Below are 16279 nucleotides of genomic sequence, written 5' to 3' on the forward strand. Positions count from 1 at the left end.
AGCAGCCCTTCCCTGAAGACGGTACCTCTTCAGGGGTTTCCCTGTTCTTCCCTTGCCTGTCCAGGGGAGGCTTGTTTCCCCTCCAGAGGCTCTTCCCTTTGTGAGCTACTGGTGACTACGGGTGTCTTCTTTAGCTTCGACCCCAGGGCCTTGCCCTTCTAGAGGTCTCCAGAGTATTGGAGCATGCTCACCCAGGGCCTTGCCTTTCTAGAAGTCTCTAGAGCATTAGCTCCTCAGAGCTTGCTTTAAAGTTCATTAACCTTGCTGGGTCCCCCTCTTCAAAAGGGATCTCGACGCCTTTGGTGTGTCTCTTCAGTTCATCTTAGAACCTCTAGGCCTTCCTACAGCTGGTGTCTTTGGAGTAGCTGCATTTTCTTCAGTCTAATTTTGTAGTCTTGTGAAGGAGAGTTTTCTAAGCACCTTCTTGAGAGAAGCGCCCTTTGGTTCCTGCTTCTCCGGATCATCATGGAACTTCTAAACCTTTCTCCTGAGGGCTTAGGAAAAGCTGCGCTGCCTTAAGTCTTCCTCTGAAGGGTTCAGAGGGGAGTTTCTCCCAATCAGTCTTTCATTTGTGCAATGCCCTTAAGTAAGCTCTGGAGAGAGCGTCTTCTATCAGGTGCCGTTTCCAAGGTGCCCTTTAGTTACTGCTTCTCCAGAGTGTTATGGATCTTCTAAATCTACTTACAGAAGCCTCCTGTGTCCATGTTGAAGCTACTTAGTCCCCAGTCTTCCTTCGAAGGGAGAGTTTTCTCCCAGGCGCCTATCCTGAGGAAATCGCCCTTATCGAGGGAAACAGCCTTCTATTCCTGGCTCTCTAGTCTGCCTTGGAACTTCTAGTCCCTCTTGCAGCCACCTCCAGTGCCTTCAGAGCTCCCTCCAGTCTTCAGTCGAGCTTCAGATTTTTCGGAGGCGAGGTCCTCCCAGGCTTTTTTTTTTTTTTTTTTTTTTTGAGAAAAGTGCCCTTTAGTTCCTGCATTTTCAGCTGGGAGCTTCAGTTAGCAAGTGCATGACCCTTGTCACTGTTGAAGCAGCTGTCCTTCGGAGTGTTACTCTTCAGAGCATGCTCATAACATAGTTTCTTGTCCGTCGTAATGTTACTCTTCATAGCATGCTCACAATGTTGTTTAACCTTGGCCATGCAACCTTGTTGGAGGTAGATAGCTGATGTACCTCGTTGGTGGTGTACTTTTCTCCAGACCTTCAGGAGACCATTTGCTAGCACCCTCTTCCAGACACACACCTTCCAGATTTTCCTCGTCCAAGGCCTCATCCAGGGTTTTCACCTGCAGAGGATTTTAATCTTTGAGCCTCCCTCCTACTAGAGACCTTTTTTCTGATGAGCCTTCCTAGACATGAATCTCTGGATACATGCATTTCCAGATAGTTACATTTCAGATCCGTTCTTGTCAGGTGCAAGTTGCTTAGGCAGGCGGCTCCCAGACACTCTGCCTTAGGTTTGCTTACTCTAATAGTATATCACTAAGAGTCTTCAGATGCGCCTCTTTTTCTCGGCGCATCCCAAGATGTGCTCCCTCCGGCATTGTAACCCAGATTTACCTTGCCTTTGGGCTATGCCTGTTATTACGATCTTAAAATCTTTGCAGGTTCTTTTAATATCCAAACTAAATTATTCCAACAACAACCAATGAAGTGTGGGAAATGAATATAAAAAGAAACTCGCAAAAAAAAAAAACACGTTTATTCACAAAATTATATAGAAAATCAATGTTTCTTCTTCAGTAACTTTGACAAATCAAATCAATTAAAATAGTAATAGAAAAGGGTAACTGTCAATAAGGTTGTTCAATAATTATATGGAATGTAGAAAAGTCTTCTGCAGCTTGTGAGAAGATGGTACAGTGGCTTAAGGCTTGAGAAGGTCGCAGAAGGGTGGCTGAATTTTAGGTGAAACTGGCACGATGACTTCGGATCAAAGACGTCGCAGAGGGGTGGCATCAAGATGGGACATCGGAAGTCTTCTCCAAGAATTTGATGGTAGTGTAGAATTAAGACCAGGCTGTAGGCAGTGTTGGCTACTTCTCGTCACAAGGAGAGAGGGCTGGCTTCTTTAATTTGTCTTTTCTTCTCGGCCATAACCTGATTTTGGAGATATACATTTGTCGTTTGAAGGGAAGGTTGGAAACTGGATCTCAAGACTACTGGTGTTCTCTTGTCCTTATCTCATCAGAACATGGTTCCTATCTAGTTCGGACATAGTTCCTCTCTTGTCCTATCTCCTCTGGACAAGCTCTTGAAGTTTATATACCCGTGCATGGGTGGAGCGAATAACGTTGGACAGTCATCATTTCCACATGAGTTTTTGACAATTCTGTATCCTGATTGGTTTCCTCAAAAACACCCACTTAGATCATGCTATAGTAGCTTCCAGAACAATTTTTTGTGGAAATCTGGACCTCGTTTTAAGCTATAACTAAAGCATGGCATGTGTCTACCTGTGATGACATTTTTCATAAACTGGGATATCTCGCGAGGCTCGGTTTCTCAAAAAAGACTTTTCTTTTATCGTTGCAGGCACTCTTCATGGAGGCTCGGTTTGTTTCCAGAATGCTGATGATCGTGAGATGATGACAGGTTTGACAAAATATTACGGTAGTCAAATCTCGTCTCGCTGCTCACACTTAAGGAATACATACATATGTCTATTTTAATATTATATTCCTTCAATAATATTGTATCTACTCATGACACTTGCTAAGGCACAAGTGTCACTTAAGTACATATCCTTTGGATGCATCTCAAATCCCTGCTTTCCAAATGTGCTATCTCGGATTCTTTGTCTCTGCAAGTAACTCCACCAGACGCATGCATTGGCAAGCGTTCAGACGCTCTTGCCTTATGAAGGCGTCTGCGAGACATCTCTCAGGTGTGCTACAACAGTATCATCTTCACCACAAGCATGTTTGCCTAATGGGTTTCCTCCTGGATGTTGCTCCTTATAGAGAAGCACTATACCAGATGTGCATCTCCCTGATCCTCACTCTCCTCCTGACGCATCCTTCCTACGCATGCCTATCAGGTACACATTGTAGGTCTCGTATCCACTAGGAAGGCATTATTTTCTTCCAGATACAGAAGACATTTCTTAAGGGGCTGGGTTGTATCAGAAAGGTCTGTGGCCTAAGAGAAGCCTTATCCTTCCCCTTAAAGGACTGGAAGACACCCATCAACCTTCTCTGTTACATCCCAAGCAGCGAGACGCTGAGACTTGACTGCCCCGTGGTTGACTTTAGCCAAGGATGCCGTAAATAAGGGAATGTCTCAGGTCTCTGGAAAGGAGGCTTCCTTGAAAGTTGGAGATCCTCTCGTTTAATTCCTGCAGAATTTACGAGGGGGAGAAAATACTATTGGCCGTAGGAGTTTCTCCTTTCCCCTCTTCCACTAAACCCCACAGTTGCAACCTGGAGACTGGGTTGTTCATATAAATGTTTTTTAACGGTTCCAGTTTCTTCTCATTTGCAGAGGCATCTGGTATGGAAGTTACGCATGGCCATGGCTACCATGCAAGCTGCCTCTTGAATCGACAAGTAGTTGTGTACAATCAGCTATCTAGCTGACACAGAGGACCTAACTGACCCTAGCAAGTAGTAGTCCCTGATGAACAATGTCCTAATGGGAGTCAAGGCGATTGGTTCCTAATGTTCCAGTTGCCCAAAAATGGGCCAGTTGGGTGGTTGGAAAAGCATTGTGATGCCATGATTTTGAGATTTCACAAACGGATCGGCTGCCGAGAGGGACTTGGTTTACGTAACTCATCTTTGAAGGAGTCCTCTTTTGTTCCTACCAGTAGAGGTGGAGGTGACAGTGAAATGGAGGAAGGATACTCAAGACTATCCTGTTGCATGAGACATTGTTTTTACTCACTGCTCCCTACCTTTGGGATGAGACCTACAGATCCCTAGATCTGTTCTCCTTAGGAAGTGTTATAGCTGTTCAGTTGGTGGTATAGCTAACTCAGCCCCTATCACAGGACCAGTAAAAGTTGAGGTTAGAAGTATGATTGGGGTGAAAGTAGAGAATGATTGGCCTTCTCTATTACTTTCAATCTTTCCATATTTTGTGGTACATCTTCAAATAACCTCGCCAGCTGGACTCGATCTGATAGTTGGGTAAGCCCACTTAGCATGTACCTAAGCACAGAAGAGTTCCTCCAGGGGAGTGTGATGTCCTCAACGGTCACCAAGACGACCAAAGAAAGCAGCAGGGCTTATCGGAACTGCGTCACAATCGCTCTCCATTCATTCCTATTTCTAGCGCTCTCTTTTGCCCCTCTCACATTTATCCGCCTATCACCTAGAGCTCTCTCCACTCCATCCATCTACTCAAACCTTGGCCTTCCTCTTGTATTTCTCCAATCAACTCTTCCATTCATCACCTTCAGCAGACAGCCATTTTCTATTCCCTATACATGGCCAAACCACATAACACATTCATATCCACTCTAGTTGCTAATTCATTTCTTATACCTGTTCTCACCCTCACTAGTAATTTCCTAAATCTATCGTATCAAGATACACCAGCTATAGACTTCAGACACTTCATCTCGAATGCATTCAATTTCTGTCTCTGTTTCTTCTTTCATTCTTTGTTTCTTCTTTCATTTGCCAAACTCCGATCCATACATCACAGTTGGTACAATCATTTTCTCATACAGAACTCTTCTCATTCATTCCTAACACACTATTCTTTACCACTCGGTTCACTGCCCCCAACACTTTACATCCTTCATTCACTCTGATGTACATCTGCTTCCACTCCACCATTTGCAGCAATAACAGACCCAAAGTACTTACACTGATCTACTTCCTCAAGTAACCCTCCATTTAACATGACATTCAACCTAGCTCCACCTCCCCTTTTTGTGTGTCTACTGTTACCCACATTAATTCTCAACTTCCTTCTCTCACACACCCTCCCAAACTCTGTCACTCTTGAGTCTACAATCAATACTGTATCATCTGCAAACAACAACTGATTAACCCTCCCACTCATGATCGCTCTCATCTATCAGTTTCAATCCTCGACCAAACACTTGAGCATTCACCTCTCTCACAACTCAGTCAGCAAAAAATTGAACAACTATGGCACCGTTTCACATTCCTGTCTCAGTCCCACTTTCACTGGAAACCACTCAACTCGCTTCATTTCCTATCCTAACACATGTTTAACTGCCCATGTAAAAACTCTTCACTCCTTGCAACACCCTTCCATCAATTCGATGTAACCTCATCACATTCCATGTTGCTTCCCTATCAACTCTATCATAAGCTTTCTCCAGATCCATAAATGCAACATAAACCTAATTTTTGCTAAATATTTCTTGCATATTTGCCTAACTAAAAATCTGATCCATACATCCCCTACCTTTTCTAAAACCACCCTTGTAAACCAATAATCATAAAGTGGTCAGCAGACCCATTACTTGCCAGGTCTACTATACAGAGGATTCTAGCTCGAGAAAAACTCGTAAAAGCCACGACTGTAGAATACGCTGTTTTTTTATTTCTCTTGGGATGCCCGAGTTGTAAGGAATTTTTATTCTTCTTAGCATCCAAGATGCTCAAGTTTGTATTCCTGAGTCAGGTTTCCAATCAGTTGAAAAGAGAACTTCCTCCTATCTAAATAAGTCTTTTCAAGCAAAGGACGATTGTTTGTATTCGTTTAGGAACTAATCACAAGTTATAGTAATTCTTATTTTTTCTAACCATACAAATCCAATTCCTTTGCTTAAACCACCTTCGCAGGCTCCCGAGAAAGTCACAGGCTACCATCTAATTGAGATGTCAGTGAGCTGGCAGGAGTTGGTTGTTTACACCTGTGTTCCAGATTCCCCGTTATCTGTTCTCCTATAGTAAAGGACTCAGGTTTGTATAATTAGGAAAAATTAAAATAACTAAATATTTTTTATTTTGAGTTGAGAGAAAAATCTTACCTTTGTACATTTATTTCAGGTGGCTGTTGAAGAAAAGCAGGGATATTCAAAGTTTGAGTTGTTATGCGAAGAACTCCAGCGGCAAGAATTGAAAGAAAAGGCCAAAAAGGAGAAAAAGAAGAAGAAAAAGAAGAATAAGAAAAATGACGAAGGAAAAGAAAATAATTGTCTCGTGAGTACTTTTGTCTATGTTTTAGTAAGTATAAGCATTTTTTTTATAGAACATGTAAAACTCCTCGTGAAATGTTTGTAGTGATTGACTGCCTATTTTTATTCATTGTTACAGTCATATATTAAAAACTGTGTTGTGATGATTGATTTTGGTTAGGTAGACCAAGATCTAGAGGCTGTTGATCATGATAACTGGCAAGTATAATTCAAATCCATGTCATGACTACTAGATATATGGCTTTTTCTTTGAATGTTCATATTTAGTAGGTATTGGGGAAAATGTGGTATAAATCATTTAATTGAAGTTGTACATGGATGACTTCACCAAATTCATGGATACAAAATTATTACACTCTTTTAAGTAAATATTCTCTTAACGATAAGGTATGGGTTGAGATTCCTACAGTAATTAAAATTGCAGAGTATTTGTAGTCAGGATTTTTGGGGTGACATATTTACCAAGGAAAGTGTAAATAAATAAACTTGATTATTATTAGTTTACACTTGAGTTTTTTATGAGAACTCTATAATAAGTATTACAAGCCAGACTACAATCATAGTAGGAAAAGCAAAATGGAGCAAGCCTCTAGACCCCATGGAAGGTACGGCAATAGGGAAAAAGAAATAGAAGTAAAGAATAAACTATACAAGAAAAAAAAATTGCCCTACAAGATGAACATTCCTATATGAAGAGAAAACATTATTGATCCTATATGAAGAGAAAACATTATTGACAATTTTGAAAAATAAAGTAAAAGATTAAGTTGGCTGTGTGTTCTTGTAGAATCGGTCTACGTACTCATGTGTGTCTTCTACTTTTATCACGTGGGCATATAGCCACTGATCAGTTCCAGTAGCTACCCATGTGAGTAAATGCGTAAGATATGTTTTGTGTTGTCGGGTGTATAAGGATTGTCCCAGATCCTTAGGTATCTGTAAAAAGAAAAGAAAAAAAAAACTACCTTGAGAATGATCCAATATCAGACTTTTGTGTCTTGACAACCAACCTACTACCCTATTACTGCTGTAATTTTCATTTCGGTATTTGTCATTTGACTTACTACTTGGCAAAAGTATTCATCACCTGATAATCACCAAACATTACTAAAAAAAAGAAAAAAAAAATGTGAAATTTGACACTTAAGCTGTTTCAAAATCATTTTTTGAGAAATAAAAACAAATTAAAGAATAATTTAAGGTAAATTATTCTTTGTTTACAGTGTGATGATGAAGAAGGGTGTCGTGAGTGTGAGTTTAATATGTCATCACAGTCTTCTTGCTCAAATCAACGATCAAGTTTAATCAATACAACCAATAAGCAGGTAAGAGAGAAGGTTGTTGAAAAGAGGAGCTTATTGTGTTCAATAATGATGACCGTAGTTTGAGATGTAGAATTAATGATTCATGTTGAATAATATTCCAGCATATATTTCATTTGTCTTTTGGTCAAGGTATTCCTCAAGTCAGTCAGTTTTGTCTTGAGATTTATCTTGAGAAATTTATGCAGTCTTCCTGGCCTTTTAGTTTTGGCAGTGTATTACAATGTACACTTGTTAGAATCTTATGGTGTTCTTTAGATCTAGTAACAGTCTAAATTTAATTCCTATACCTAATCACAAAATTGAAAAAGACGTTATGTTATGAAAGGTTTACTTTAATTTCTTAAAGTTTTATGTATTAAAACCAATTGTGGCTCTCATTATGCATTTTATTGAAATTTATTTTCAATAGTTATTTCTTTTCAATACTATCGGTAGTAACTCAACTTTTAATCTAAATTGATTATTTGTCATTGAACTTGAGAAAACAGCCTCCGTATTTCATGTTGGAAGTAGAATTTTTTCTTAGAATATAAACCTTCACAGGTGTATTCCTGATCTCAGATTATTGCAGTCATTGAAACCTTGTCAACAAGGCACTGCCTGCTTTTTTGGCACTACCCAAGACCAGAGAAAAAAAGGTTTGATTTTGAAGTGTCTTTCTCCTAGAAAAGCTGTTAACCATAGCTAAAAAGTTTTTTCTACTTACCAAGTAGAAAGTAGCCACTGAACAATTACAGTGCAGTACTTAACCCCATGAGTGAGGAAGAATTGTTCGGTTATCTCAGTGCTGTTAGGTGTATGTGGAATTTCGAGTGTGTAAAAAAATAGGCTAGACAATTCGGTGTATGTGTTGGTAAACAAAAGAATTAGTCATAATGAGAGAGAGGGCTTCAATGTAATACTATCTAGCCAGTCAAGTAACTCGATAACTTACGTTATCTCGATGGGTGGCTGGTGGCCAACCTACTACCTTATACTTCATTGGGGAAAGGTTAAGGCAGCAGTACAGAAGCATCATACAAATAGTTTGAGATCCTTTTCCTTTGCATTCTCTAAAGATTTCTTTTGGGCCCCATTTTGTGTGTGTGTGTGTGTGTGCGCGTGTGGTTATACATACATCGGTTTTGGAAGACTTAAGTTCTTTGCTAAACGCAGACCTTACTGCAACTTTATTTTCTCATCGAGAAGGTAACAGTAGTCTTTTCACCCTTTTTATCTTTCAAGCCTCAGTTTTTGGCTGAAGATTAAGGGTAAGCATAGCAATTGGAATGCTGAGGTTGCCAGTAACAAGGTGCACAGCCTTGGTTAGTCTCTTTAGAGGAAGTGTTCCATCTATGTGCTCTTCAAGGACTCTCCTTCCTCTTAATTTCTAAAAATTAACCTTGTTTGTGGCTAACCTTCCAGGAGTACTCAAACCTGTCTAGCCCTATCAGCACAGATAAGGGCAACGTTAGAAAATTTGCAGTAAATTATAGATAACTGCTCCTTCTTATTGTCTTTTCCTGGTGGAGGAGTTGACAGCTGGTTTGAGACTGGTCATCAACCTCTTTCCATTGAGCAAATTTACAGGTCAGGCTCCTTTGAATGTTCAAGTTTCCCTCTTTTTTGCTTTAATCGTTTGTAATTTTTTCTATGGTCTTACAAAAGGATGCGATCTTCAGATTCTCATCCACTAGGACTCTAGGAAACGTCTTTGCTTTGTCTGAGAAGCGATGGTGTACCACTTCAATGATCTCGGCTTCAAAATGGTACTCTTACAATCAATTTTCTTTGTGATTATCTAGTTTTTAACATAAATTTATCAATTATTTGAAAATAGATTTGTGATTTTATCAATTTATTAAGTTGTCATAGAATTGCAATACAGTATATCAAATAAGAATAAAATAATGAAATCAAACCACTTTTGGCCACCCCTATTAGAATTTGGAATGTTAACTGACCACAGCTCTCAAAGTATATGAGTGTTTCACCTTGCTTTCACTGGCCATATTTGTATGGGGTGTGCCTCCATTCTATTTTGATGATTTGAGAGTTGGTATCTGGAATTTGGTTGTCACAGGTAGTTGCACATATACCAAACTTTGAGTCAGTAGAAGACAAGGTCATCAAAGCTATAACCTAGCAGGTAACTTTGCCACACTGGACTAACTCAGGAATAGGGAAGATACAAGATCTGAGCCTTTGTGTTGTCTGGCACTAGAGATATTTGGGTGACAACATTGCAAACAGCCTCAGCTAGAGGAACAAAACTACTCAAAATTACTTAGGACAAAGGTAGCACAAGAACTGAACCTTTTTCTGGCAGTATTAGTATGAATGTGACCACTTCATTGTAGACAGCCTCAGCTAGAGGAACATATTCTGCCTTTGGTTAATAAACAAGTGAGCAAGGTTTTAAGGAGACGGGTTCTCCCCATAATGGATGTCTTCACAATGTGCTTAAATCATAAGCTCTTTTGCATAGGTTGGCTCAGCCTGACTTGATGGCCTTGAAGCTGGTCTCTCCTTTTTAAGTACAGACAAGTGTTAATCCTTACACCTTTCCTTTATCAATTATTAAACGGGCAGGTCAATGCAAAGGTCCGAGCTTCTGGTAATGCTAGGATAGAGTCGATTCCCCCTCCCTTGTGACCATGCCAGTAATAGCACTCGGAGCTTCTTCAGTAATGGTGGGCTTCCTTGGATCCCTTCAAATCTGTTATGAGGCTCTAGCCCAAAATCCTCCCAGCCTGAAGGATTCTCCTGAAGTAGCCCATGTAAACAAGTTCCATTTAGATCTGTAGGCATCTTGTACCGTCACACATGTCAATAGTTGCCACAGTAGCTATCAGTTATTCTTGCCAAACCTCTGCCATCAGTGTGTCTACCAAGCATGTCATATTCTTTCTGTGGTGTGTTGAAGGTACCTGTCATCCCAGTCAATGCCTCTTATTTCTGTGATTGCGGGCTTCTTGATCTATCAGCCTTCAAAAGTTCTTGGTGTCTAATCAGAAGTTGAATAGCCTTTTTACTCAAATGATGGAACTGGGCAGAAAAGTGAATTATTGCATCCATATATCTTAGGAGGCTCCTCAAGACTTGAAGTCATATATATGCCCTCTTTCTGTTATATTTGCTTTCCTGCTGGCCATGTCTCTCGCACCAAAAGTGGGTTAGTGTTCAGCGTGTTTAATTGCGATTTTGTCAAAACTCAAGTCAATACTTGAGATCATATCACTGTATTCCCCTTTCATTATTATAGTCCTTTGAGAACCATTCTTCATGACCTTATCAGAATCAGGCATCCAAGAGTTTAGATGCTTTAGACTTTTTTAATGCATAAGCAAAAGTAATCTTTGACACTGTCTGTCTTGCTGAGGCGGGTCATCCTTCAAGTATTAAAAAATGACTTATTCTGTCTGTATCTACCACAGCACTTCCCCCAATTTGGGCGGGGGAGGTTAGCTGACATAAAAAAAAAAGAACAAAAGGGGACTTAGCCCCCAGGTCCTAGTCAGGTATAATGGTTGCATCAAACCTGGGCCCTCTCAACTTGCTTATTCTTATAAAAGAACATTGAGAAAAGTCACCATGAAGGGAGGTACTTTAGTCTACATTCAGTCTACTAGAGGTTTGTATCTTAGCTAGTAATAATATTATTGCCTCACCTGAATGGTTAGCTGATTGATCTTTGCTCATAATGCGATTTGTCAAATTATTCAAGTTTCTCTCTGGTTGTGTTCCTACTTCAGTGACCTTTTGAGCATACCCCCTTACATAGCTATTCCTGTCCTCTATGCTAATATGGGCTTATATAATTAATATATTTGATAAGAAAAAATTCAACTATAAAACAATTTTTCATAATGACCCCTCATCACAGATGCTTAACTCCCCTCTTCTAGTTCTAGGTGGAACTCACAATGGGTCAAAATCCTACACTTCATCAGTTGCTTTTGGTGATTTTACTCTTCTGTCTACAAGACAGAATCCACATCTCTGGTATTCAATGTGCGAGTGAAGGCTCGATATGATTGATGTGTTTGTTTGGAAAGTATATGTTATAATAATCAAAGTTGATTAGCTGCAATTGTAATGTGTATTTTTTATACTCTCAGGTTAGGAATGACATGTTCTGTAGAGGGAGCTCTCATTTGGGTCCACCATTAGGAAATTCACACAACCCTTTAGAACAGCCAGAAGAAATAACCCGGTGTAGCAGTCATTGTGGTAGTATGGAAGCAAGTGATATAGGAAGTGAGAGAGGAAGCAGTGAAGAAAAGGAAAGCTGTTGTCCTGGTCCATATAGAGAGAATGAACATCACCACCATCGTTGTAGTCGTAATTCTCCACACCCGTTAGAATGTACTGCATCTACAGATTCTTTAGTGTCGAGGTGTTCACAGGTATGATGCCTACAATATTATCATGAGACAAACACTATATTTCCTCCTTTTTATCTTTTAATGAAATTGTTAATAATGGTATACAGTAATGATGATACAGTATGTGTGGGGGGGCAGTAGTGCACCTCAAGCTGTACATTGTATGCATTACTTAGCGGTCTTTGCAATGCCCTTTCTGGCCCCTATCGAACATACTTTTTAAGCCTTCAACTAGGACTCCGTTCTTGCTTCCTTCCTTCCATCTTGTTGTCCGACTTCTTAAGACTTACTTTAGTGTGATACTGCAGGGTTTTCCTAAGGTCCACATGGCCGCCACTCGATGCCCCCAGAGGCCCCAGTGCTGGGCCTTATGAATCAAAGAGAAAGAGAGAATTTATTTTATAAAATTTACTAATACAAAAAGTTTCAAGTTTCCCTTAGTACTCAACTAAGGGACCCAATTTCTTTTTATTATTTTTATACTGCTGCTTCTCAAATTTAATTTTTTCCAAACAGTCTTCACCTTGCTATGACCAGATCAAAGATAACTAACATCATTAGTGATTATTTAGCATCTTTAATGAAAGGCGGTTTTTTTTTTTTTTGAAAATGGACAATCAAAGACAACAATAAATTTAAACCAATCACATCAATGACAATAGCACTCATCTAAACAAAGGACATGTTAAAGTAATTCTACCTCTTCTTCAAATAGTCATTTGACCCATGGATAGTTTATATGAATAATCCACAAGACCCTCATCCCTGTTTACAGTCTTATAAAGAAATTTTATGTTTCTTTAAATATTTTTATATGAAATGCAAAGGTTTTAGTAAATTTATGTACAGTATTTAATCTCTCAAATGTTGCAGCATTAATTTTGATAAAATTTCATTATGTATCTTGATATACAATGTGCAATTGATGACAGTAAACAGTAGAATGCTGTTGAAGGAAAAAACTTAAAAAAATGTAGTACTGTATATGATAGAATGGAATTGAAAACATGTTACTGTATAAGTTATTCAATTGAACCAGATGCCCTGGTACACACACTGTATATTGCTGATACTGTAATTTGGAAATTTTTGTATCAACTTGAAACAAAAACTAAGGAGCCTTTGCAAAGACACTACCTCCCGCACAAAATTAAACCGATTACATTGTATGTCAGAAAGTCCTCAACATTCAGATACGGACACAAATCCAACTGATATAAATTTCAGATATTTTATCGAAAGTTCATAATGAAGTATTGTAATAAAACAATGTTATATACTTTACTACATTAAGAAAGACATTTGCAATATGAAACTGGACTATTTGTTGACTTTTGCTGCTGAAAATCATAAGCATGCGAGTAATGATGAAGCTTATCCTAAGCCAAAATTTTACAAAATTTTAAATTTGCAAATGGCATCTTGGATCTTATTAGGTTTGTAAGTTAAGGCCTTTATGCACACAAAATAGATTACTTCGCTTTGTGAGTAACTTTGAATACGAGCATACAATTCGAAATTGGGTTGACAGTATTGCATTGGCCTTTGAGGAGCAAATATTGTGTCTTATGGGGATCTTTTGTGAACGAGACTATCAAGAGATGCGCAAAATTTCTCAAGTGCATCAAATTTCTCAGGTGTAATGAAATACTTCATGCAAATCTCAAATTAATTTACTGTACTTCACATGTTTAATGCGAGTTATATGTCTCCATGAATGATATATTAACTTCTATATGTGTGCTTTCAGTTTATAAGCTAAGTCTGTCTAAAAAAAAGATTGGACATGGGTTCTTAGGGAATGTTTCTAGTGAATTTCCTTGATTTTGTATTGGAAAATTTCTTTAGTAATATGAGCATTTTAGTTTGAGATAGCTCCTAAAACAAATTTAACTGGTAAATTGTTCCTACATGAATACAACCATTTGTCATTTAATAGGAGAATGATTCAAGAACAGCTGGAACTTGGCCATTAAAACTTATGACGAGGTGTTGGCCAGGAAGCAGTGGGGTGGGTACACTGGATAGTCACTTTTGATTCCTGCTACAGACCTACACTGAAGTGCTATAGGCTTCTCTTGGAACTTGACTTTATGATATCCTTTCTATCCATTTTCAGGGTGTGTATGTATGCCTACCCAACCCGAAGACAGACGTGGACCTGCCTGGGAGTGTAAGGAGAATGCTGAACATCTATGAGCGGTAGGGAGGTAAATCCTCATGCCTTATTAACGTCATGCAGAGGCACATTTGCCACCTCTCCCTTGGGCTCATCCCTGAGGTTGAAAAAGTTGGCTAGACATCTCTTTTCATCCCCTGTACTCTGCCCTCTGACCCTTTCTCTTCGGGAGACAAGATGGGTGTCATGGGTGACGAATGAAACATTTACCAAGTATCGAGGCTTGGAGAGACTTCTGTTTCTCTTCTCTGCTTTCAGATCCTATTCTGTTTGACAATGCTGTGCTTTGGACTTTGGTAGGGTTACAAGGTACTCCGTCCAAAGAGAAGTTACCCTTGGTGCTTAGTCCCTTAATGCTTCATTAGTGTCTAATGATCCTATTATCTGTTCCTCCTCCTTGGAAGAAACACTGTCGTTCTTATATTCATTCTTTCGTATCTTTAGAGTTCCAAGTGTCCTCCCCTTGCTCTGTGCGCCATTGGGAACAAAATGTCTCTGAGCACACAAGGGAAGTTGTTTTGCTATGACCAGAAAAAGCGCATAACTGGAAACCATGTATGGTTATAAGTCAACTCCAAATTGGGTAGCACACTCATTACTCTATGAGGTTGAGTCACTCTACGTCTGGTCACCATTGGTTCTCCTCCCACACTACAAATACATCTCCCTTGCTGCATTTTCTCCCTTTAAAGTTCTTTTAATTTTGGTGTGATTTGTGAGAAGTGTTTTTATCAGATAGTATGCGGACTTGTCCCGCCCTTGAAGGCTGCCCATGTGGAACCTTCGTGGGTAACGTGGCGGTAGATCTATACCCTTTAAGCCCGAGCTGCTGTGGTAAGCAGTGTTCATTTGACTAGCCTTGTGAATTTTGCAGGGAGCGGCCACCCTCCTAGTGGGAAAAGTATTGTGCCTATAGTAAGGATAACTCAGAGGGACAGGTCCCCTCCATTCTCTATTCAATGCAGGCCTCTCAATGCGATGCATGCAATCTCTCTTGCCTTGATTCTCTTTTACCAAAGCTTCCTGTGACCTCAAACAACTGAGGGTGATGGCCATAACAACATATCAATAATTTTCAGAATAGTGTAATATTTGTTTGTTTTTCTCGCTTATGGGTCATAGTGAACAAAAGTCTCTTCCTGATACTAATCCTTTGGCCACAGTACAGCCTGAACTTGACCTTGCACAAGTGTCTTTAGTTCCATATTATACTTACCTGTATGGATCTTCATCTCTGCCCACGAGCGGTCTCAGTGGTGAACATCACGTATTTGCTTCAGATTTTCAGAGCCAAGGAATTCTTTGCTTTTGGAAGATTCTAAAGTAATGGCTTGAAAATTTTTCCCCATTCTCATTCGAGAATACCTCACATATGGAGTCTGCCTTCTTGAAAGGTGCTTGCGTCTCCCCGGCTGGTACACACAAATCCAGCTTGCTTTGTACACCTTTGGGGCCCACAGCATTACCTTTTCTCAACATAGAGATTCACTTGGTTCACCCTAGAAATCTCCATATTTTTTTTCCCCCCCAGATGTACCGACATCCACAGTTGTGTCCGTGACAAATTTCACTTGATAGGTTTGGCCGATTCATCAGTGTATGAATTGTGCAGCCCCTTCCCGTCTTTTTTGGAAGGTGAGTTATAACTTTAAAAGAATGTTCTGCTCCATGTGTCTCAACCACACACATTAATATCCCTGTGTACATGTGCTGACGTCACAGAACATGCTGCCACCCTTGCATGCGAATGAGCGATCTGAACGCTGTTTTCCAAGGTGGCGGAATGTTACAGCAAATAACCTGAGCCAACTGGGGATGACTGGTTTCTAATGGTGTTTGCTTCAAGTGGTCGAGTCTTTTGACTGTGGGATTCTCTGACCCTGACTAGTTCGCCACTTACTAGAACAACAAACTCCCGGTGTATTGGTCTCCAGTCCTGGGCCCAGCTGTGGCAATGAAGGATGCATTTCAGCACCCATGGGATGGCATAGACTTTTATGCCTTTCCCCCCGTTCTGCCAGCTATGTTGGGTATTGAACAAAATAAGAATGACAAACTCGAGAGTAACATTAGTTGCCCCAAGGGAGCCCAAAGCAGAGAGGTACCCAGACCTTTGGGTCTTCCAAGTCTTAATTCCACAAGAACTTCCAGCTTGGCCAAACCTACTACAGTATATCAACCACATGTAAAGAAGTACAGTACCACAACACTGCTCACTGTCTGTCTCTTCATGGTTGGAGCATATCCAGCACCTTCTCTGAAAGAGGCTTTTTGAGACTGACTGCATAAC

The 16279-nt window shown here is 39.9% G+C and overlaps 1 protein-coding gene across 4 annotated transcripts in view; it reads left to right on the forward strand.

The window, feature by feature from the left end:
• LOC137650199 (gametogenetin-binding protein 2-like) overlaps nt 1-16279 on the forward strand; it is a 58405-nt gene that overhangs the window by 30861 nt on the left and 11265 nt on the right. The window contains exons 7-9 of one of the 4 annotated variants that reach the window (XM_068383381.1): nt 5970-6122; nt 7342-7443; nt 11544-11831. In XM_068383381.1, coding sequence (XP_068239482.1) covers nt 5970-6122; nt 7342-7443; nt 11544-11831 — 543 coding nt within the window. The remainder of the gene's footprint in view (nt 1-5969; nt 6123-7341; nt 7444-11543; nt 11832-16279) is intronic. The other 3 variants (XM_068383383.1, XM_068383382.1, XM_068383384.1) reach the window with 3 other exon arrangements.

The sequence above is a fragment of the Palaemon carinicauda genome, chromosome 11 (assembly GCF_036898095.1).
Source record: "Palaemon carinicauda isolate YSFRI2023 chromosome 11, ASM3689809v2, whole genome shotgun sequence".
In the NCBI taxonomy this organism is placed as follows: Eukaryota; Metazoa; Arthropoda; class Malacostraca; order Decapoda; family Palaemonidae; genus Palaemon; species Palaemon carinicauda.